Source organism: Mus caroli, unplaced genomic scaffold, assembly GCF_978045245.1.
Source record: "Mus caroli unplaced genomic scaffold, Mus_caroli_1 scaffold_9, whole genome shotgun sequence".
Lineage (NCBI taxonomy): Eukaryota > Metazoa > Chordata > Mammalia > Rodentia > Muridae > Mus > Mus caroli.
Genome location: NW_028227264.1, coordinates 42,171,125 through 42,194,800, shown reverse-complemented (window position 1 = coordinate 42,194,800; position 23,676 = coordinate 42,171,125). Strand labels below are relative to the sequence as shown.

General features: G+C 46.5%; 1 protein-coding gene across 1 annotated transcript in view; it reads right to left on the bottom strand.

The window, feature by feature from the left end:
• Nucleotides 1–1,549: 1,549 nt before the first annotated feature.
• Rtn4ip1 (reticulon 4 interacting protein 1) overlaps nucleotides 1,550–23,676 on the bottom strand; it is a 48,281-nt gene continuing 26,154 nt past the window's right edge. The window contains exons 6-9 of the mRNA XM_021174364.3: nucleotides 22,274–22,410; nucleotides 16,598–16,781; nucleotides 12,942–13,034; nucleotides 1,550–2,102 (exon numbers count right to left, since the gene is read on the bottom strand). Of these exons, the coding sequence (XP_021030023.1) occupies nucleotides 1,995–2,102; nucleotides 12,942–13,034; nucleotides 16,598–16,781; nucleotides 22,274–22,410 (522 nt within the window). The 3' untranslated portion in view covers nucleotides 1,550–1,994. The remainder of the gene's footprint in view (nucleotides 2,103–12,941; nucleotides 13,035–16,597; nucleotides 16,782–22,273; nucleotides 22,411–23,676) is intronic.

Below are 23,676 nucleotides of genomic sequence, written 5' to 3'. Positions count from 1 at the left end.
TCCACCTCATGGTACCGGTATCTCCATTATGCTGGGGTCACTACAACCGAGGCAGCACCTTCACCAGGGGTTCCTCCCAGCCCCCCAGCTCTGCCACAGTGTCATGCCTCAGCTGTTCTCCATGACCCCACTCATGCCTTCAAAGCCAGAACCACTTTCACGATTTCTACACAGACAATGCAGCAGCCATCCTGGATTCCCAGAAGGTTTTGTCTTGATGCTGCTGCTCTTGTCTTAATCACAACTGACTCTCAGCCTCAGCCTCAGTTAAAGCAAAGATTTCACTTCAGTAGTTCCAGTCTCTGTTTATCACTAGTTCTTTAGCCCCAGCTGACCAGAACCACAGATTCTAAATTTAAACTATATCACAAATGGCCCCAGTCATCTTTGCCTCCCTGTGAACTGTGTAGGCCAGGCCTCCATCACAGGCTCTCTGTAAGCACATCTAGATCCCAAGCTCCCACAGAATAGCCCATTAAGCTTTAAGCGCTTAATGGCTTCTCCAGCCCAAAGGTCCAAATACTTCCATAATCCTTGCTAAACAACATGGTCAGGTCTCACAGAAAACCCCATTCATTCCTGGTTCTGATTTCTGTCTTAGTTAGGACTCCACTTGTGTGATAAAAACAGTGACCAAAAGCAAGCGTGAGGAGGAAAGGGTTTATCACACCTCACAGATTACAGTCCATCATAGAGGGCAGGGACTCAAGGAATGAAGGAACCTGGAGGCAGGAACTGATGCAGAGGCCACAGAGGAGTGCTGCTGACTGCCTTGCTTCCCCTTAGCTTACTGAGTTTGGTTTCTTATACACCGCATTACTACCTACCCAGGGATGGCACCTCCCACAGTGGGCTGGACCCATCCACACCAACCATTAATCAAGAGACTGCTCCTCAGGCTTGCCTACAGGTGATCAGGACATAGAAGCAGGAAAGAACTGGGTCCTGGTATCTCCTCCAACAGTGCCTCCCCACTTCCTCCCACTAGGTCCTACCTAAAGTTCTGCTACCTCCCAATATTATCACAAGTGTATGCTGCACACGTAGGTCCTTGGGAGAGTTCTGACCCGTTTTAGAATTTCACAGACATTAACGTAAGATGGCGGGGTTTGAGCTACAAAAAGGCCACAAAAATTTACAGAGCTGGGTCAAACCACAACTTATGAAAACAAAAACACTGTGCAGAGGCTGGAGACAGCTCCACAGTTAGGAACACTGGCTGCTCTTCCTGAGGACCCAGGTTCAATTCCCAGCGCCTACATGGCAGCTCACTATCACCTGTTAATTCCAGTTCCAGGGGACCTGACAACCACCTCTGGGCGCCCCAGGTACAAGACATGCCATGTGGTGCACATACACATAGGCAAATATCCATACACATGACAGAAAATCAAAGTAAATTAAAACAAACCACCACGTACTTCCCACTGACTGCAGGCAAGTGCAGGAGCTGGCAGTTTTGTACTGAGCATTGGCAAATGATTGGCACAAAAGGCTACATCCCATGAATGTCCACGTAGACTGCCATGAAGAAACTCTATTCTCTAGGTCAACTTAAATAATTTTAATAGTATTTTTTTAAAACACATATTTCTAAAAATGTTTTTTATTGGGCCAGTGAGATGACTCCATGGGTAAAGGCTAGCACTGGCTCCCAAAGGTTCCCTGTGATGTCCTCACGTGCCCCTGGCGCGTGTGCCCACACAAGCATTATGTATTTTCTTTATCTCTGTAGAGGTGTGTGCATAGTGGGGGAGGGGGAGAGAGAACAATGTAGTGGAATCAGTACTCCCTCCTGTGGGCTCCAGGAACTGAACTCAGGCAGCCATGCAACTTTATCTGGGAGTTCTCTCACCAGTCCAGGAGTAGATTTTTACACGGATTGTGAAACTTAAAATCTGACTCGGGAGAATGTGTGGTGAAGGCTAGATGTCTGGGTCCGAGGCACTCGGCGAGGAGAGAGCAGCAAGCCGACAGCTCGCCCATATATGTATTTAAACTACATTAACCACAGTCTTTCCTCGGGCGTGGCCTCTCTCCACCTTCAGGAAGGCTTCTGGAACTTCAGAGAATGGGAACGTCTGCTCAATAACTGGCCGGATCTGTAAAACACAGGGAGAGACCGACAGGCTGATAAGAAAGCCGAGGCTGTCCAAGGCAGTGTCTACAGCTACCCCGAAACGGTTTCCCCATTCCGTCTCACCTCTCCAATCTTACCCTCAGTTTCAACTTTTTTCAACTTTACCCCAGCTCCCTCCACTCTGTCATGCTGACACTACTGCTCAGAGCCCAGCCACATCTCCCAAACCTGACATTCCCAGACACTACATTCAAACCTTGGCCTTCAAGCTGCTTGGCGTTTCCACTTGTTCAAAATTCTATTTTATTTACTAAAGTGTGGTTGCGCGTGTGTGGTCATGTGTGGTTGTGTGGGTGTGTATGGGTGTGTGTGTGTGACTGGTGTGGCTGTAGATCAGTGCCCTATCTGGTTCATGTAGAAATCAGAAGACAACTTTTAGGAAGTGGCTCTCTCCTATCCTGCTTACACATGGGGCTGAAGACATGGCTCAGCAGTTAAGAGCACTGGCTGCTACTCCAAAGGGTCAATTTCCAGCACCCACATGGCAGCTCACAATTGTCTGCAACTACAGTTCCAGGGACTCTAACACCCATACACAAACAGAATGCAGGCAAAACACTAGTGCACATAAAATAAAACTAAATATCAAGGCTGGCATCGGACTTGCTTGGCAAATGCTATTACACTGAGCCTTCCCACCGGGCCTCTGTTACTTTCTAACTCTGTAAGCTAAGGTCTGTTAGCCTCTCTTCTGCACGCCTGCACCCCTGGCCTCACAGCCCTTTCTAGCCTTCACCTGCAGGAACTCTCCCTCTGTGCTACTCCAGGAATGACCGAGCCCTTCTCAAATCATGTACTTACCACAGCTGAGCACAAGGCTCTGACGAGCTCCCTGCTGTACAGGAAGGAGCACACAAGCACAGCTTGTTTTCTCGTCTTAAACATCTGCATATACATTTAGTCAGAGCAGAAAGCATCTGTGCATAGACCTCATCTTTAGACATCTATAATACCTACGTGTACAATACCGGCACGTAGGCACTAACGGAAAAGCAGTGAGGCAGGAAGCAAGAGTCCTGTGTGAGCTCTCTGGGCCTTGGGAATTCCTTCCTCTCAGCAGCAGCAGCAGAATGCTAACCATGTACACGCTGAGGAACGCCAGCCCAGCCACCTCAGAGGGTCTGGGTACTGCCAGCTATCTGTACAGTGCCTCAGTACTGACAGAAGCCTCCTGAGAGCAGGTCCCAGCAACACCCTCTCTCTGCAGAAGTCCACCTCAACTCCTCCTCCCAAATGTCCAGCAGACACAGTCACTGTCCCTGGCCACCTCCCTGAACGGCTTCTCACAGCTCCCCTGACAAGGATCAGCTGCCACGAGGCACACCCTGACTCAGAGCCTAAATGAGTCTCTTCCCCTGACAAAGGATAAGCTGCTTTAGGACATTCAGGTGCAGCTGATGCAATTTCCTCTGATGTGACTTTCAGAGCCCAGGCTCCCCAGGCTCCTCCGGGATGAAGATTCTTCTGAACCCACGAGTCTGCAAGCCCAGAGGCACAGCACAAGTGGGAAGCAGCGTCACTGCTGGAGGGAGGGAAGCCCCCAAGGTACAAACCTTCGGGTAGGTGATGGTCCCTTCTTCTGACATTCTGCAGCACAGAGCTGAGTTACTGTGCCATGTGGCAGGACTCAACTGATGTCACTGCCGCTGCCCTCTCTACTGCACAGGCCTGTCACTACCATCTGATGATTTTCACCTCCACCCAGGAAGGAGCAGAAAGGTGGCCAGGGGTTACAGTGAGTTATCACAACTGAATCCTAACCTTCCTTCCACATGTCAGCTGAAGAGACAAATGATATGAGAGACTGCTTATAGAGTACTACTAACTAACTGATGACTGCCAGCACTGAGGAGGACCCCAGACCGTTCGTTGCACAGCACTGCAGAAACATGCTAGGGGCTGAGCTGTCTCCTCTCATAAGAGAAAGGAAGGCACTGGGCCATGTTGTGTTCCACATGAACTCTAAACCCTTCACTCCCCTGAGAGCTCCAGGGACACTTTACCCAAGGCTATTTAGTTCATAAATGGATGGCCTGCAAGCATACGGAAGACATTTCCCAGAGCCTCTTGGTACAGTGCAATCAGACTAAGTTCCAGAAAGGTATGTACACACTTCTAAGGGAATCTATGACCTTTTTTTGCTTTATTTGTATACACGAGACACTACCATCCACATAGTCCTGCCTTCTTCAAAGCTCACAAAGCCTCCTGCCTGTAAATCACTAGATTAGAGCAGGCTCACAAACAGCCTCCACTCCAGAACCCATTGCCTGAGCCATCAAGCCAGCCTCACTTCAGTGCCCTCTGCCAGAGCCACAGAAGCTGACCTGTTGACTGGGCAACTTGTGGTGGCTGCGCACTTTAATCTGACTGGGCAGGCCCTTTGTGACAAAGAGCAGGAAAGGGCTGACCACGGCATAATGAGTCATCTATCAATTCCCGTAAATGACAATGGGGAAAAAAGGCTTTCAAACTACAGTCAAGCAAATGCCCCCAGTGGCTGGATCTGTGACAGTATGGGGAGATTAGCTGCATAATGTGAGACGGTGTCCACGCACAGCCACACACTGGACCTAGAATGCCTGTCTGTTAAAGATAAAGGGATCAGAGTTAACTCCAGAGAGGGGACAGAAAGGTTACTCACAGTGAAGTGGGACATTATGTGATGACACAGCTATAGTGCATTTGGCAAGGGGAGCCCAGTTATAAAGCAGGCAAAGCCACACTTCCCACTACATAGGCACACCAGACACCCAGGGCTCACAGGCAACCAGGAAACAGCAGCAGCCCTTACTCAGTGTGGGAGCCACATGTGGGGTCTCCTGAGTGCACTTTCCTCCCTTAAACAGACCCCAGGATCTAGCACTTGCCACCTGGCATCCTTTTAACATGGAACCCTCCCTAGGTATGAGCTTACCACACACAGCATTGCTGCTTAGCAGCCACTGGGCAAGCCTTTGAGGGGCAGGAAGAGCTACAGGGGATGGAGTGTCTGAGCATTTACAACAGGAAGCTGAAACCCAAGTGCTCCAGTAGTCCATGCAAAGCCAAAGGTTTCAGGAGCACAGCCAGAGTGAGGACCTGGGGTCCTTGACTGTGCTGCCAGATGACATGAAGGTGTTTGGGGAGTTAGTCTGTCCACTTTCCCCCAGCTCCACAGCCTCGTCCTCTGCAGGCACATCCCCTAGGCACAGAACTGAAATTTTCAGAAGGTAAGGTACATGAGGACGGACCAAAGGATGGCAGATAGCAAGGAAGACTCAAGAGCTCCTGGCACGAGTCCAAATCCACACCCCTGTGAATGCCACCAGGACCATAGTCCCAGAGCCATGTCTGGGATGGCCACCCCCAGTTTCTGTTAGCCCAGGACTTCCCAGGCCTGTCAATGTCAATGTCAGGAGGAAGGTGGTTCTCAGTCTCCAGGGATAATAAGACAACAGGAAGAGGAGAGTTTGTTCCAGCTTGCTGTTTCTCAGGCACTTCCTGTGCTCAGAAAGGAACATTAAAGGAGCAGGATGGTGGGTGAAGCTGTGCTCCAAGAGAACAGATCTACCCACCAGGAGAGCATCCAGGAAGCAGTCCCTTCCAGCCAGGCGAGTAGAAGAAACAGTTCCAAGAGCATGGTAATAAAAATCAGAAAAGCCAGGCATGATGGTCACATATGTGACCCCAAAGCCTGGGGCTAGGTGTGAGAGCATATTAATTCAAGGCCAGCCTGGGCTAGGTGTGAGAGCATATTAATTCAAGGCCAGCCTGGGCTATGTACTGAGACCAAAGGCAAAAATAAACAAGAAGATAAAAGGAGCCCAGAAGCATCGAGGCTACAGGATGAGATGCTGGGGTATCTGGTAAGCTTGTCTAGTGCTTGTCAGGATCCAATGGAGCAGGATCCAGCCGCAGTATGAAGCTTGAGGCTTGGATCATGGTCTACTATTAAGGTAGCTTGGCCATGCATGGGAAATCACCTATCTCAGAACTCTCTGCATTCTCTTTCAAAGCCACGTGTCTAGACACATGTGACTAGTTAAATCAATCAAGTGAGCAACCACACTGAAAAGGCCAGTCTCCCAATTGCACTAGCCACAGTCTCCCAGTTGCACTAGCCACAGCCCTAATCCTCCATGGTTGTAAGTGCTTCAGTGGCTGCTACTGACCACAAGGACAGGCTTTTCCACCACTACAGAAAGCTCTGTGGACAGTGCTGACAGGAGGTGACAGCTCACAGAAAGCATGAAATAGAACTCAGGGAAGATTGTGTCACTGTTCAGCCAAGCTTGAATGGTCAACTAGAATTCTGAAGAGACCCATGAGCATTAAGTACATGACATTAAAGGGGTTTAAACTTTTCATAGGCAGGCATAGTAGTGCATGCCTTTAATCCTGGCACTCAGAAAGCTAGAACTCTGTGAGTTCGAGGACAGCCAGATCTACACAGTGAGTGAGTTCCAGGACAACCAGGACCCTATCTCAAAACAAAAACAAACAAAAAATTTGTATGGGGAATGTAAGTGTGCCGATAAGGATACGCAAAAGGCTAAAAGGGGCCGGGAGTGGCACAGGCTTTTAATCTCTGTGAATCTGACACTAGCTTCATCTATATAGAGGGTTCTAGGCCAGTCAGGGCTACACAGTGAGACTTTGTCTCAATTAGTCAGTCACTAAGTCAGTCAGTGGGAGGTAGGTGGTTCAATCCTGTTCTCTCAGCTGCTCAGGGGGCTGAAGTGACAGAATCGCTTGAGCCTGTGAGCTCGAGGCTAGCAGGTATTTAAAATTACACAGCACACATGATAAGGGAGTAAAGCCCCCTCCTTCCACACTTGGTCTCTAGCCGCCTAGTTCCCCTCCTCAAGAGCAACCAATATCCCGGGATTCCTGTGCACTGGGTCAGGCAGAACCCTGGCCCACCTAGAACCCTCACACCCTAGTTCCCTAAGTCTGTGACAGTAAGTGGCAAAGGGCTTTGCAGCCGTGCTTAGGTTAAAGGTGCAGTGGATACATTTTCCCCAATACAGAGTCACTCTTCCCAGCAGCTGCCTCCTGAGGACAGGCGAGAGGTAGCAAGTCCGCTCTTTCTAACCTGTGCTAACCAATGCTATAAGCATGGCTTACTTTTTGCCACAGCTTTCTCAATCCCAACTACAAACAATTCACCAAATGGTATCACAGGAGATGCGTGTTGTGCTTAGGAGATAATGCCAAGGCCAGCTTTCAGAAGCAGCTCGTTACACCCCCGCTCTCTAGACCCCATGCTGTGCTCCTGTGAGACTGGGTCAGAACAGTGCTTTCACAGTGCTGTCTGAGAGCCCGGGTCCCTCAGCTGTGGGAGCAGCGGCTGCAGAAGGAAGGGGAAGCACTAGCAGGGAAGGCTGCTCTCTGCCATCAGGCACCAGCACAGCTTCCCCTCGGCCTCTTCTGTGTGTGATCAGTTCTCTGCTTACGGCCAAGTTAACAATGCACCTGGGAAAAGGACCAGGAAACTTCTCTCTTATTCTTCTCCTTCAGGGTTAGGGAACTTTCAGCTCCTCTCTATCTTCATTTATTTTCTTTTTCTTTTAAATACAGTGTCTTTTTTTTTTCCTTTGCCTCAAATTTCTTCTTTTTTTTTTTTTAATTAGATATTTACTTTATTTACACTTCAAATGTTGTCCCCTTTCCTGGTTTTCCCTCCAAAACCCCCCTATTCCCTACCCCAGCCCCCACTCACAAACCCACCCACACCGGCTTCCTGGTCCTAGCATTCCCCTACACTGGGGCATCAAGCCTTCACAGGACCAAGGGCCTCTCCTCCCATTGATGACTGACCAGGCCATCCTCTGCTACACATGCAGCTAGAGCCATGAGTCCCACCATGTGTATGCTTTGATTGCAAGCTGGTACAGGGTCTTACATTATAGCCCAGGCTTTGAACTCATAGCAGTTGTCCTACTTGGCTTAGAAGACTTTCAGTAATAGACTAATTAGTGAGCAATGCTTTGGGCCACACATGATCTGCAGTTTTTGTTTTGTTGTCTTCTTTGGGGGAGAGGGGGTGGAGAAATGGCTCATCTGTTAGGAGAACTAGTTGTTCTTCCAGAGGACTCAGCTTTAATTCCCAGTACCCACAGGGCAGCTCAAAACTGTCTGTAGCTCCAACCCCAGGGGATTTAATGCCCTCTTCTGGCCTGCACAGGCATCAGGCACATAAGTGGTACACAGACACATGCAGGCAAAAACACCCATACCCATTAAAATAAAATAAACTTAAAAATCCATTACAAATGTAAAGCCTTGTAAAAGCTGGGGCTGCGGAGATGGTTCAGTAGGCAGAAGTAGGTACAATCACAAGGGCCTGAGTCCAGAGCCTAAGCACCCACGTTAAAAGCTGAGCACGACAGCGTGCATCTCTAACCCCAGCTCTGGGGGGCAAGCAAGTGGAGGCAGAGACAGACAGATCCCTGGAGCTCTCTAGCCAGCCAGTCTAGTTCAAGGTTCAGTGAGAGGCCCTCTCTCAAAAAATAAGGTGGCAAGAACAGTTTTGTTCTCTGGCTACCATGTGCACATATACACAGGTGTGTTTGTACCTGTAAACATATGAACATATACAGACACTACACAAATACCTAAACACATACATGTAGCACACACATACAGACACACACACCACACATATATACATAAAATAAATAATAAAAAAATTTAAAGGCGTTTAAAATATGAAAGCCATTCTTAACTTTGTTAAAAAACAAACAAAACAAAACAAAACAGACCTAAAATTGGTTTAGCTCACTGACTGTATTATTCTAGTCTCTGGCTAAGACATTGAAAATATTATATCAGTGTCTTAAAATCTAGCCCTAAATTGTGCATGGCTACAATATATCTAAATGTATGTGTAAATGTATATACAAAATTCTACTATGAGTCCCATGGTCACAGTCCAGTGAAGCAATGGCTGAGTCTGATTTCTAGGAGAAATGACTGTAAGGTCCCCACACACTTGTAAATGTCAGCTCCGTACCACTTGGGCCTGAGAATGGTGGGCACAGTAAAGGCAGAGGACTCTAAAGACAGAAATATGTACAGAATGCCACCCTGCCAGAGAGCAAAGTGAGAGAGAGGGTCTGACTACTCAGTACTGTGGCACTGTGATCTGCAGCCTCTCCATGCTCACCAGTGCGCACAGGGCTGACAAGACTCCACAGTAAGACCTAAGCCAGACGCTTGTGTGTGAGTAGGTGGTCTCTGTACGCATGCACCATGTGTATACTAGAGGCCAGAGGCTGACATTAACTGTCTTCCTCTGTTGCTCCACTTTATTTTGAGGCAGAGTCTGTCACGGAACCTAGCATTCCCTGACTGGCTAGATGTACTGGCCAGCAGACCTCTGGAGCCTCCCTGTGCTGAGCTTGCAGGCCTGTACCACCTCGCTGGCCTCTGTGTGTGGCTGCAGTTCCCATGCAGCAAGCACTTCACCCAAGAAGCCACCTCCTCAGCCCCAGACTCCATTTTTAACCAGGAAGTGCAAGTTACAAGTGATGAGCACCAGGTTTTCTTCACATTTCCAGAACAAGTCAGTCCTGAGGTGAAACAAGCAAAGGGCAAGAGGACACGAGAGTGAAGGGAGGAGCTGCAGGGCAAACACTAAACAGACTGGATTTCACAAGCTGCTGTCTTACTATTATTCAAAATACTTGGGGCTCAGTAATTGCATTTCCCAGAACTGAAACAAATATACTCTCAGTTAGCACTTAAAACAAAGCTGGGTTATCCACTGAAGCACTGTTTGTAAAAGATCAAATAAATATTGGCACACCTGTGCAGGGGAACATTAACATAGCTATTTACAAAATAAAGAATGACGGACATCTTAATATCCTAATGTGAAATAAATGAGAAGGGTGTTCTAAAAACAGAAGAGCAAGTGAAAGACAATTCATTACTCGCAGAACTACTACTCTGTCATGTGTTGGGGGTTTAGATCCAATGCTGCTCTCCCTCTTACCTGGAAATGTCTCTCACCAGGACAGCCTCACCATCACTGAGGCAGCTCCAGGAGTTGAGAACCTACAGGCACCTTCTCTTCATTGTGCAGAGGATGCCATCTTTCAAAGATCAACACCAAAATACTAGGCTCCCAGCTCTGATCGCAGACTCATTACTCATTTGTCCTGTCCTGCTGAACAGATGCCTTTGGGGTTTTCAGGAAACAATAATGCTGGTTTTGTCTAAGCCAAGCAGAACCTCGGCGACAGGGAGATGCAGTCAAAGGCAGTTATTGAAATAACCTAAACTTCCAGTTTTGAACCTTATGAATACATTTATCTAAGAGCCTAGAGCAGTTGGCTTAGCTGTTCTGTGTCTTTACATCACTAACAGCTCCTGCTAGCCAGGGTCATTAAGCATTTCTCAGGGCTTTGAAGAATTGAACTGTCCTTGGTCAGCTGAGCAAGTCTCTTCTAATGGCAGTTTCCAGGTATGATGTTACTCCCTCAGCTTCCCAGTATACACAGGCAGCGAGCCCTGGCGAGAGCGACACCTGACCTCCCTGTGCCCAGAGTCACCCACCAGCTAACACAGGCCCAGAGCTCTTCCCTATCAAAACAAGTCCCAAGCTTTGCAGCCTGAGCAGGACAAAGACAGAAACCTCCAGGCCTCCTCAAGGTGCTCATCAAAGGCCTCTTCTTTCTCTCCTGCCCCTTCTGAGCTGTCCTACTGGTTATCTGCCAAATTTAGCTGTACATATATACAAATCCCCTCTCATCCCTGTTGGGTAAATAGCACTTTCCAAGTAGAGACAAGGTCCTGATATTTTGAACACAAGAGAGCATGACAAGCATGTGGGCAGTTCCAGCAGACATCACGACAAACCCCAGAGTCCTCTGCGATCGTGGGGCTCCATCCCACACATATGTAGTGATGGTTCCTTTCTTGGTAGCAGTAAATCAAAGCACAGAGGGATGTGGGGGAGTCCTAGACATACAAAAGGCAAGGCTGTTTCTACTCAGGACACACCAACCCTGAGAAGTCCATGAAAAGGTTCAAAAATTAGTTCCTGCTAACAGAATTGAACAAACAAACCTAAATGTCTGAAAAGTCGCCACTCAGGATCCAGGGGAGAGGACAGGGAAGAGCTGAGGGAGGGGAAGCTGCAATTGAATGTATTTATTGTATGAGAATTAAAAAAAAAAAAAAAAAAAAAACAACAACCACTGAAGGTGGTAATCTGGGGAGTCCCAAAAAGACTCAATACCCCAAAGGGAGAACTAAAACTCTTAGCAATATTCATCTTCTTTTCTCTTTTTAATTAAATTATTTATTTACATCCCAAATGTTGTTCCCCCTCCCAGTCCCCCCTTGAAGAGTTCTTCCCTTCATCCTCTCTCCCTCCCCTTTGCCTCTGAGAGGCTGCCTTCCCTCCAAGAGAACTTTTACAGCTGATAAGCAACTTCAGCAAAGTGGCTAGATATAAAATTAAATCAAACAAATCAGTAGCCTTCCTTTATACAAATGATAAACGGGCTGAGAAAGAAATTAGGGAAATGGCACTCTTCACAGTAGCCACAAATAATATAAAATACCTTGGTGTGACTCTAACCAAGCAAGTGAAAGATCTGTATGAGAAGATCTTCAAGTCCCTGGAGAAGAAAGTCGAATAAGGCCTCAGAAGATGGAAAGATCTCCCATGCTCATGGATTGGCAAGATTAACATAGTAAAAATGGTCATCTTGCCAAAAGCAATCTACAGATTCAATGCATCCCCATCAAAATTCCAATACAATTCTTCACAGACATGGAAAGAACAATCCTTAACCTTATATGGAAATACAAAAAACCCAGGATAGCCAAAACAATTCTCAACAATAAAAGAACTTCAGGAGGAATCTCCATCCCTGACCTCAAGCTGTACTACAGAGAAATAGTGATTAAAAAAAATTGCATAGTATCGGTACAGAGATGGAATAGAAATTGAAGACACAGAAATAAACCCACACACCTACAGACACTTTAATATTGCACAAAGCTCAAGTCCAAATGGATCAAGGACCTCAAAATAAAACCAGATACACCAAGTCTAATAGAAGAGAAAGTGGTAAATAACCTCGAACACACTAGCACAGGGGAAATTTTCTGAACAGAACACTGATGGCTTAGACTTTAAGTCAATAATTGATAAATGGGACCTCATGAAACTGAAAAGCTTCGGTAAGGCAAAGGACACTGTCAATAGGACAAAACAGCAATATTTTCTGTGACGTCCCTACAGGTCAGGTGGCAGCAGCCAAGAGCAGCAGTGGTTGTCTCTGCTCAGGCCATCCTTGCCGGTGCCTGCACCCTTCTGAACCATGCCTATGTTTAGTACACGCTAACCTTGGACTGGAAGCTGGGGAACTACTTCTCGCCCAGGTGTTGGGGGGTTAGATCCAATACTGCTTGCCATCACCAAGGCAGCTCCAGGAGTTGAGAACCTGCAGGCACCTTCTCCTCTTTGTGCAGAGGATGCCATCTTTCAAAGATCAACACCAAAATACTAGGCCCCCAGCTCAGATCCCAGCTTGGCTACTTGCTACTTGTGCACCTTTAGAATTTCATATAGTGCCCCTCCCTGGCTTGTCCCTTGATGTATAAACCAAGGGTAGACTAAACAGGGGGTGAGTTACTGTGCACACCAAGCAGTTTCTCCACGAACCCTATGGCAACAGAAACAACACCCAGCTCCCTCCCTCCTCCTGTGGTGTTCCCAAGGATGAGGCCTGGGGGGACAGTCTACAGGAGGAGTACCGACAACACAGTCACCAGTAAAAGGGTTTGTGGGTGGACCTACCTTTCCTGCATCCACCAGTTCTGCAATTTCATCTAGATATGGACCGCTGGCCATGAAGAAGGCCCATCTGTAATGGACTCCTTGCCAGAGATGCTGAAAGGAAGAAAATAACCATGGTAAGTGTATAGAAAAGAAGACCTGGCTAACTGCAGCTAACGACAGACATGCCGTGCATGACCAAGACATATGAACCAACCCATTGCCCATTTCACGCTGATGTGTGATTGCGTGCCCAGGACCTTGGCCTGGTGACTGACTGAGAGCAGATACTGCATAGCATTTACAGAATAAGCAAATGAGTATGACTTCTCTGTGTAAACTCAGGCATCTTCCTGCATAAGCAACACAGGAAAGCTTTTCTTAAATGACAGTCCAAATAGTCCCATGCATGTGACTGCTTACCTACAAGGAATTAGGGACCACCCTAGGCATTCCCCACGGAGGTAATGCAGGAAGCCGAAAAAGAGACTTCTTACATTTAAAACTGCTTTAGGAACAAGAGTCACTAAAAGTTGTTTTCTGTTTCTCTGACAGGAATAAAAGAAGCTTCAAAGAAAGAGTATAAAATAGTTTTATATCACGGCTGGGCCTACTCATGGTAACACCAAGCCATCTAGTCTTTGTGGAACAAAACCTCTCAAGATAAAGGTGGACAGACTGTACACAGCGAGGCTCACCTCTGCCTCTGCCCACTTACAACTGCTACTCTTTGCACTCTTGGGACACGGTCTCATGGCCCAAGCTACATTCAGACAGTGCTGCCTTTGTGCAGGAGCTGAGGGTAACATCATCAAACGGAGTATGCCAAGCTCTGAGACATCTCTGCGGGACCTGAGTCCTCAGGTGGACAAGGACTCTTAGTGCCACGTCACTCAGGCTCTGCCCTGCTACCAAGGAGGGCAGGGAGTCCATCTGATCGCAGCTGTTGTAGAGCAGGGCTCCCCACACTGTGGGTCACATCCACATGCAGAGTCATGAGAACGCTAACAGTCAAAGGCTGACTCAGTGTATGTAGTTTGTCACTGATATGCTAAGCTGTGCCCAGCACAGGGTCTACTCAGTAAATGACAACCACAGGAGACCGGTTTAGCTGATCTCCTAAGGTCTGCCATTGGTTCCAGGACCACAGTGACAACATTCTGGTAACTGTTCAGGGTAACAAAAGGGAGCTAAAATGGCCACAATTGCCACATGTGAAGTCCTTCACAGTACGCTCCTCTGCAGAGACAGCCACTTGATTTGTAATAGCCCAGTTCATGCTCTATTACAAGGCGTCTTCCCAGGCCACTACGGCTGAGACGGTAAAACCAAGTGTGTCAGGGTTAGAAGTGTGACGATGAGGTGTTAACCATGCACTTTTAGATCTGTTTGACAAGTCTTTACCACTATCATCTTTCCAGTGAGAGGAAAGAGAGAGCTGAGCCGCTGTGCTCTCAAAGGACAACTTTGGAGGTTCATTTATAAAGTCTTTCCATACAACTGTGAAGTCTTACATACAGGCTAAGCTCGCCTTTTAAAGTCTGGAACCCCAAGTTTTGAAACAAAGAACAGTTAAGATTCTTTTCCTGCCCACAACTACCTTTATGGTTTTCCTTAAATTGCTTCTGGACACTGTCTGAAAGAAGTGAAATGACTCAGCAGCCACTCTGCTCACCTCTGCACCACGCGTGTGTAAGGGTAGCGAGTTGTCTCGTTACTCTTTACTATCTGTAGCAAGGTAAGGCCTTGGAATTTAAGAAACCAAAGTCTACATTTCTAAATCTAAGTGGTGCCCAAGTTAATTTTTAGCATAACTTAATGGGGGCTAGAGATGGCTCAGCACTTGCTGATCTGGCAGAGGATCTGGGTTTGGTTCCCAGTACCTACGTGGTGGATTACAATCGTCCTCAACTCCAGTTCCAAGGGATCTAGCATTTTCTTCTTGTCTCTAATGGAACTAGGTACACACACAGCATACATACATACATGCATGCAGGAAATACATACACACATAAGATGCATGCAGGAAATACACACATAAGATAAAAATAATAACTTGTCTTAAAGTAGCAGTTAAAGGCTGAGCACAGTGGCTTACATCTGTGAGGCAGGAGGATCACACAGGCAAACCTAGCCTCCATAATGAAACCCCATCAAAAAGAAAAGAGAACAAAAAAACCATCTCAAGGGCCAGGCTGTGACTCAGTGGCACTTCTTGCTCAACATCGGTGAGGCCAAGTTCAATCCCTAGAAGCTCATTAAAAATATGCAGAAAAAAGGAAAGAGACCAATGGAAGGAAAGGGCTAAAAACAGTCACACAGTAAAGGTGGCTAAGTCCACACAGTGAGGCTGGCTAAGTCCACACAGTGAGGCTGGCTAAGTCCACACAGTGAGGCTCGCTAAGTCCACACAGTGAGGCTGGCTAAGTCCACACAGTGAGGCTGGCTAGGTCCACACAGTGAGGCTGGCTAGGTCCACACAGTGAGGCTGGCTAGGTCCACACAGTGAGGCTGGCTAAGTCCACACAGTGAGGCTGGCTAAGTCCACACAGTGAGGCTGGCTAAGTCCACCGATGAACAAGCTTTTACCTTGAGGGCCTTCCTACTTGAGGGCCTTAAATCTGACATACCTAGTCTAATTAAGAAAACAACATTCTGGGTGGTGGTGGCACACAGCTTTAAGGCAGTTCAAGGCCAGCCTGGTCTACATTTCTCTTTATTTATCTTTATTTTCTTTTATCGTGTATATCATTTCCCCTTTAATCCAATATATTACCCTAATTTATAACCTGAAATTATCAGCCTCTGTCCCCTCTATCCCCTCTGTGGTGACAAGAGTTGATAGCATTCAGTAGAGAGGAGTCACTTAGGCCTTACTCTCAGTTCTGTAGCTGAGGCTATGTGTACTAATTTCCAAGGCCTAACACTCTCTGGGGGCATTCAGTTTGGCCATTAGAGCATCACAAAGTCCTAGATGTAGTGGCCTGTCAATACAGTCAACCTGACGAATCTAAAGTCACCCAAACTCCCATCAGTCAACAGTAATTCAGCAGAGATAAGCAATGTTGGGACAGGGCGAGATCCATCACCCTTACAGCTGCTGAAGTGAAACTACAGCTTCCTTAAGGTTGTGCATCTCACAGGCCTCTGTCTGGGAACCAGTGGTAGATCCTGCTGTTGCCATGAGCACAGGAGCTACAGACTGCCTTAGGAAAAATCTACCTTCATGTACAAGGTTCTGTGCATGTTTTCAGGCTGCTGAGAAAGCAAACCTTTAGAGAGAGGCAGGAAGGAAGCAGAAGGTGGATCCCATGGAATCAGGAGAGGTAATAACAGCTAATGACAAACTGCATGAATAGAAGCCTTTATGTCCGAGGCCTGTGCCACGCTCTTGACGTGGATTGTCTGTTAATGCTTACAGCAGCACAGGAAAGTATACAGATTAGCAACCTCACCTTATGGGCAAAGACCCTGGGCTTAAAAACAGAAAGCAATATGCTCAGGGTCACACAGCTACTACACTGAGGTCAGAATCTGAACCCTGCTTTTTGAGTCTAGAGACCATGCTAGCAGTCCCTGTGGTAGGCTGGCTCCAAGAGAAGAGAAAGTGGCCAAGTGGCAAACCAATTCCCAATAGGTACCTGCTCACTCCCACCAATCAAGACTTTCCTTCCTACCTTCAATGCCTTTGTACCCACGGTGACTCCTGTCTGCAACATGCCATCAGCAACACCCAGTCGGTCCATGTTCAGGAGGAAAGGAGTCACCAGAGTCACATAGGTAGCTCCTGACCACTTCTTGAGAAAATTTAGAGCCCATGTTTCAGTAGATCCACCAACGTTATCAAGGATAAAGTCAAACCTAGAGAGAAAGGATCAAATAAACACACTGCCAGTCTCTACCCGGGTCACAGAGCCTCTTTACTCCATCTGCAGTTGGCTACAGGGTGTATTCAGCGGCAGCTCACAAACCATGCACAATGCATCATCCCACAGAGCAAAGGGGGCTGCCTTTGGTGGAGGGGAGAAGGCCCATCTGCTCGGCTCATGTACACCATAAGCAAGTGGGTCCGAGCCAGGTCATTTGGGTCACTATTCGGAGAACCGATCTCATGCAGTCCCTGAAGATCAGGCTGAGAAACCCTGCCGTCATGGTGAGGACTGCAGAACTGGCTCCCATATCAGCAGTGTATTTTTCAGTATACATGATTCCATGAAGAGACGTATACTCAAAGTGTTTGCCCATAAAAATGACTTGTCAGAAATGTGTCCTCTTTATCTTCTGCAATGTTCTTTTTGTGTTTTATATACAGCATCAAAATAACCCACAAAAGAAAAAAAGAGAGAAAAAAAGAAAAAACAACGCCCTCCCCTCAGCCTTCAGTGTTAGTCTGACATGCCCACCCCCCTAAGTTGTCATAATAGGCTTCACAGAACTGACAGATACTCAAATCTCTAAATCTAACTAATACTGTTATAATATTATACCACGCTCAAAAGGGATAGAACCCCACAAAAGCTTTTAAGCACTTTCAAAGTTCTGTTTAGAAAATGCAGGTGTATAAATTAAACTAATCAGCTGGAGAATTCCTCTTGGGTAAAGTTTTTTTCCCCCTTCCAGATTCATCTGGAGGAAGTCAAACATCAAAGCTTCTAAACTAGCTCTGGCCAGCTTCAAGGGTACCAAGTCTTTCATGGGATTAAACTACAGACAGACAAAAATTAAAGGCTAAGCAAGGCAGGAGTGACCTTAGCAGAGGATCACACCTCTCATTCGGAAAGTTTCTACTGTATTCCTAATGCACTGTATGAGGCTATTTAATCTGTGGTAACCTTAACTACTGTTGTGGAATGGCAAACTGTGAAAAGAAGTCCGGAGACAAGCTGCAGGCTCAGTTACACCAGGAATGATTGATGGCATGACCTTGAACTAACCAAACATCCATAAAGCCACCACCTCTGCTTTCTCAACCACAGTATAATTAATTGGATTAGAAAGAGATTTCAAACTCTTTCTTGCTGTAAAATTTCTAAGATTCAAATATCAAGAAAGTCATTCCTTGGAGGAAGTCACAAGTTTACTACAGACAGGTTCAGAGTTCAACCTCTAAACAGAGGTTATAATTATAAAGACCGACTTCAACTAAACTGTCTGCTGGTTTGAATCAGAACCGCCCCGACAGGCTCATGTATTTGAATGATTTGTTCCCAGTTGGTGGAAGTGTTTGGGACCGATTATGAAATGTGCCCTTGTAGGAGATGTACTTGGGGGTGAGCTTTGAGGTCTCAAAAGCCAATGCCATTCCCAGTTAGTGAACCTCTCTCTCTCTCTCTCTCTCTCTCTCACACACACACACACACACACACACACACACACAGTTGTTGATGTAATCAAATGCTTTCTTTTATAAGTTGCCTTGGTCATGGTGTCTCTTCACAACAACAGGAATGAAGAGGAAGAGAGAGGAAAGAAACAGGAAGGAAGGAAAGAAGGAAGGAAGGAAGGAAGGAAGGAAGGAAGGAAGGAAGGAAGGAAGGATAAAGGCCTGCATTTATATGCCAGAAAAGCCCCTACTGAAAAAGGACAACCAGGAAGGCTCATGAAGGCATGAGCACTTGCTTAGAGAAGCTGAGGGGATTGTCACACTGATCTGAGAGGCCAGACGAAGTGTCCTTTAGTAATCTGGCAGTCAGGATCTCCTTTGGAAATGAATCACAAACACAGATACAATTAAAGGTCAACAGAGGGGAATGGGTTGGCCATGGTCTTTGGGTCATGCTGCTCTTACCAACAGCAGAAAACAGGAGATCAACTACTGCTATCCAGAAGCCAATCCCTGGAGACCGTGGTTCATGGTTCACCCTACAGAAGCACACACCCTGACACTCAGATGCTTAGCTCTGAATTCTCAATCACATTAGATATGTTCTTGACACAGGAGCTTCACATGAACTTTTGCTTCAAATAAGAACAACTGTTCTTCTAGGTTCCCTCAATAATTAAAGAAAGAGCTTGAGAGATAGTCTGGTCCTTAAGACTATTCGCCATACCATCCTGAGGACAGAACTTGGATTCCAGCACTGTTTAACAAGATAGCATCTGGTTCATGCTAAACCCCAGTTCCAGAGGAGCTGGAAGCAGGAAGATCACTCATGCTTGCTAGCTTACAGTCTAGCCAAGAAAACATGAATCCCAGTTTTAGGGAGAGATCCTGCCTCAAAGGACCAGGTGGAGAGTGGTAGAGGGGGACAAGTGATACCCTCTTTTGTCCTCCACTTACACACACACACACACACACACACACACACACAATCAAATACTATATAGCAGGAGGAGACATAAGCCAAGAACAAGACAAGCTTAACTGAAGCCTCTAGACCAAGTAGTGCTTCTTTAATGCAGATTCTTTTACTACCCACTGTGACCACCTCCTCCCTATGCAGTTTTCTCCTGTTCCCCGCTTCAACGTTCCATAGAGCACTGTGCTGGATAGACACAGCTAGTGTCATTAGAGAGAAGGCTTGAGTGAGAAAATGCGTACATAAGATCCACTGTAGGCAAGCCTATAGGGTATTTTCTTTATTAGTGATTGATGGAGAAGGGCCCAGCTGTTTGTTGGAGCCATCTCTGCGCTGGTGGTCCTGGGTTCTGAAAGAAAGGATGTTGAGCAACTCATAAAGAGCAAGCCAGTAAGCAGCACCCTCCATGGCCTCTACACCAGCTCCTGCCTCCAGGTCCCTGCTTATTTTGAGTTCCTGTCCTGTAGAAAGACTGTCTTATATATGGATGTGGTACCTGTCAGAAATAAATCTGATGACCCATGGCTCAGGCAGGAAATAGAAGGTGGGGCATCTGGGAGGCAGAAAAAATTCTGGGATAGTGTGAGGCATGGAAGATTCACATGGGAAGATGTACCGAGATAGATGCTTGATCCCTGAGCACAGGTAACCAGCCAAGTGACAGAATGTAGGTTAGAGTAAATGGGTTATCTTTAGTTATGATATAGTCAGAGAAGAGCCTAGTTATATGGCCAAGGTATCTGTAAATATATTTTGAGTCTGCGTCTTTTTCTGGGAGCACTGGGCTGGAAGGAGGAACCAGACCTAACTTCTACACTACCATGACTTTCTTCAATGGCGAACAGTGATATGGAAGCGGAACCCAAATGAACCCTTCCTCCTCAAGTTGCTTTGATCACAATGTTTCATCACAGCAATAGAAAGTCTAACTAGGACAAACTGGTACCAGGGTCGTGGAGCATTGCTGTGATAGACCTAACCATGTTGCTTTGGTTGGGGCTTGTGAAAGGACTTTGGAACTTTGGATAAGATATTGGGTGTTCAGAGCTTGGTGAACTATTCTTTGGAAGCCCAGGAGAAAAGAATGTTGAGAGCAATGCAGACTATGGGGGCCTGGCTTGTGAAGTTCTAGAGGGAAGTCTGAGAATCTCTTCAAGACTCTGTCAAGGCTATTTGCTATTCTGAATTGAGAATCTGAGGCTCTGAAGCTGAAGAATATAGGCTGTGATTAACAAGAGACCAGAACCTCAGAAGTAAAACCTTTGCTTCACTGCGACAATGGAAGGTGTGGTCAATGGAGCTAAGTTATTAGCAGTGACTAAGAAGAGACCACCATCACTAAAGTGAAATCTTTTTAGGAAATACTTCTTCAAGTAGCACACAGAGCTGTGTTTGAGGTGGCCACAGTTGGATCTCCTGCTGGCAGCCAAACTTTATAACGTATAAGAGTCACCCAGGTGGTACTGGTTTTGAAGACATGAAAGGATCATGAGAGGCAGCTGAGGCTTGGCACCATGAAGAGAGCTCAGGAAAGGCTATTGGTGAATGTGCAACCCAGTTGCAGCAGAGCCCCCAGCAATTTGGAGATGCCGGTACCATGGTATGGGCACCAAGAACAGCAAAGTGGATCCTGCCCCAGCTTAGAAGAGGCAAGCTTGTGTGTGCTGCAGAGGGTGGAGCCAAACAAGTGACCCAAGACCCTTGAAGGACCCCAGATGACTTTAACTTGGGCGGGAAGGAAAGGGGGCAGGTTGGAATTTTATGAACTTGAGATTTTAAGAGACTAGGTATTTTTAAAGAGACAACTTTCAAAGTGTTTGAATTTGTAAGGTTGAGACTTTTCAATAGTTTGTAAAACATTTTATATTGTGATATCTTTATTAATGTGGTCTTGGGGACAAACAAGAAAGGAAAGGCTTGACAGTGATGTTTAAGCTGACAAGGAGTCAGTTGTGTTGGCTAGTCTTATGTCGACTTTACACAAGCTAGAATAATCAGAGAAGAGGGAAGCTCAACTGAGAAAATCCCTACATAGGATTGGGCTATAGGCGGGCCTGGGGGCATTTTCTTATTAGTGACTGCCCATAAGCACACCCCTCCAAAGCCTCTGCCTCCAGGTTCCTGCCCAGTTGGAGTTCCCATCCTGACTTAACTTCCATGAAAAACAGTGATGTAGTGTAAGCCAAATAAGTCCTTTTGTTCCCAAGCCTCTTTGCTCATGGTGTTTCTTCACAGTGACCCTGAATAAGGCAAGCACTAGCTACTAAAAACCCCTCCAAATGGAGCGTATGCTCTGTGAGGGAGGAGGTATGCCTGGCTCACCAGTGTCCAGTGTCTACAACAGTGCCTGGCAACAACTGAAGCTCCATAAGGACAGAACACACAAGGTGTTAGCTGGCTGCCCCAGGCACTGCAGAGAGGAGCACTGCAGAGGAGCAACCTGTTTTGTTTCTAACCTTCAAAATTATACTTCTAATCAGTATGGCTTCTGAAAATGGACTTTAGAAAAGAAAGAAGAAACTCTGAAATTGTAGCCAAATACTTGTGAGCTGTACCTTCAGACAGACCACAGTCAAAAGCAACAGGGCTTGAGAGATTTCCCAGGTCCATCCTATCTGTTACCTTAGGCCAAACCACAGGCTGGCTTCCTGGCATTTGGCATGCACCACACTGCTCCCTGCCAGCGTTTATTCTTACACTGTTTTTTTCCTCTGTCCTTACTGAGCCGAAACACTGGGACTGTTTAGTAATAATTATGTGGTTATGTCCTCCTTTCTGTTCTTCCTGTAATGACGCCACAGAAGGACCCACACTTCCCAATACTGCCTTCAGACTTCTGATAAGCCAGCAACAAAAACTGGTTTATCATCCATCAGACCACGGATAAAAAGTAACTTCCAAAGTACATACTATGTGGAATGAATCCAAAGGACAAGAATCTTTTGACTCTTCTAGAAGACTGCAGCGTGACCAGAAGCCACCAACCGCCCTCAGACCTGCACACTCAACTGTACAGTGCCTCCTTCCCCACAGGAACATTGCTCTACTACTCACAGTTTTAGAGATTTCAATTGCTCTTCCACACTTCCCAATGTGTAATCAATGACTTCATCTGCTCCAAGCTTCCGCACAAGTTCACTGGCATCTTTCGAGCAAACGGCTGTCACATGAGCCCCCCATGCTTTCATTACCTGCCAAGGAGAGGGGGAGAAGAGGGGAAAGAGAAAACATTGCATTTTTAAAAGAAAGCACTGGGCCCAGGTGTACACTTCTGAGTGTAATCTCTAGAGAACTTTTAAGTTCCCCTCTTAACAAGAACTGCAGGACGCTACCTATCCGATACGGTACAAATGTTGTCAAGAAAATCCCACTAGATCTCATCTTCCACAGGTAAGACAACCTTGCTGTCTTGCAGTTTATGCAGTGCTTCACCAGGATCAGAAAAGACAGGAGAGTTACAAGCTTCAACCTTAGCACCTTCTTTTTTTTTTTTTTTTTTTTTGGTTTTTCGAGACAGGGTTTCTCTGTGTAGCCCTGGCTGTCCTGGAACTCACTTTGTAGACCAGGCTGGCCTCGAACTCAGAAATCCGCCTGCCTCTGCCTCCCGAGTGCTGGGATTAAAGACGTGCGCCACCTTCAATGACAAAGGGCAAACGACAGAGAAAGGAGAAAGCAAACACTGTCTGTCACACAGCCTCAGGAAGTGACTATCTGACAAGCACCCAGAATACAAAGATGCAGCTCCTCTTCATTTGCATAACCAAATGTGTGGACTCAGACAGCGCATCTGGGGCTGGGATGACAACCAGACTGGCAAAGTGCCTGTGAGACAAGCACGAGGACCTGAGTTCAGATCCCAGCTCCCACGTAAAAGGTCAGGCATGGACAAAGTCCGCAGACGCAGTGCTGGGGAGGCAGAGATGGGAATCGCCCTGGAGCTTCCCAGCCGGCTAACATAGCAAAATCAATGAGCTCCAGGTTCAAGTACTAGACCCTGCCTCAAAGTACAAATGGTGAGTGATGGAAGAGACACAGCGTCAAGCCTGGCCTCCACGTGCACGCACATGCAGATGCACAGCCACAAACACACAGTCACCAGCTACCAGATGCTAGATGATTAAGAAAATACAGACATTTTAGCTTTAGAACATGAATTGGGTCCTCTCCCTTAGAGTAAGAAGGTCTAGATAAATGGTCTCTCTGTTTTAAAATGCACATAGCATATTTAAAGATAGACTTAAATAAAAGAATACACAATTCTAATGTTATTCAGCTTTAAATATCTGAAACTGCCCTACAAACCTGATATACTTTTTTTCTGTAATATCAGCTTCACAGAGCTAACGATTTATTTTCAGTCCACTAGCAGGCAAGATGCTTGAAATTTATCAAGAAATTTTGAAATTAATAGTTATGGATCCATTTAAGTATGGCGACATACACATGCCATCCCAATA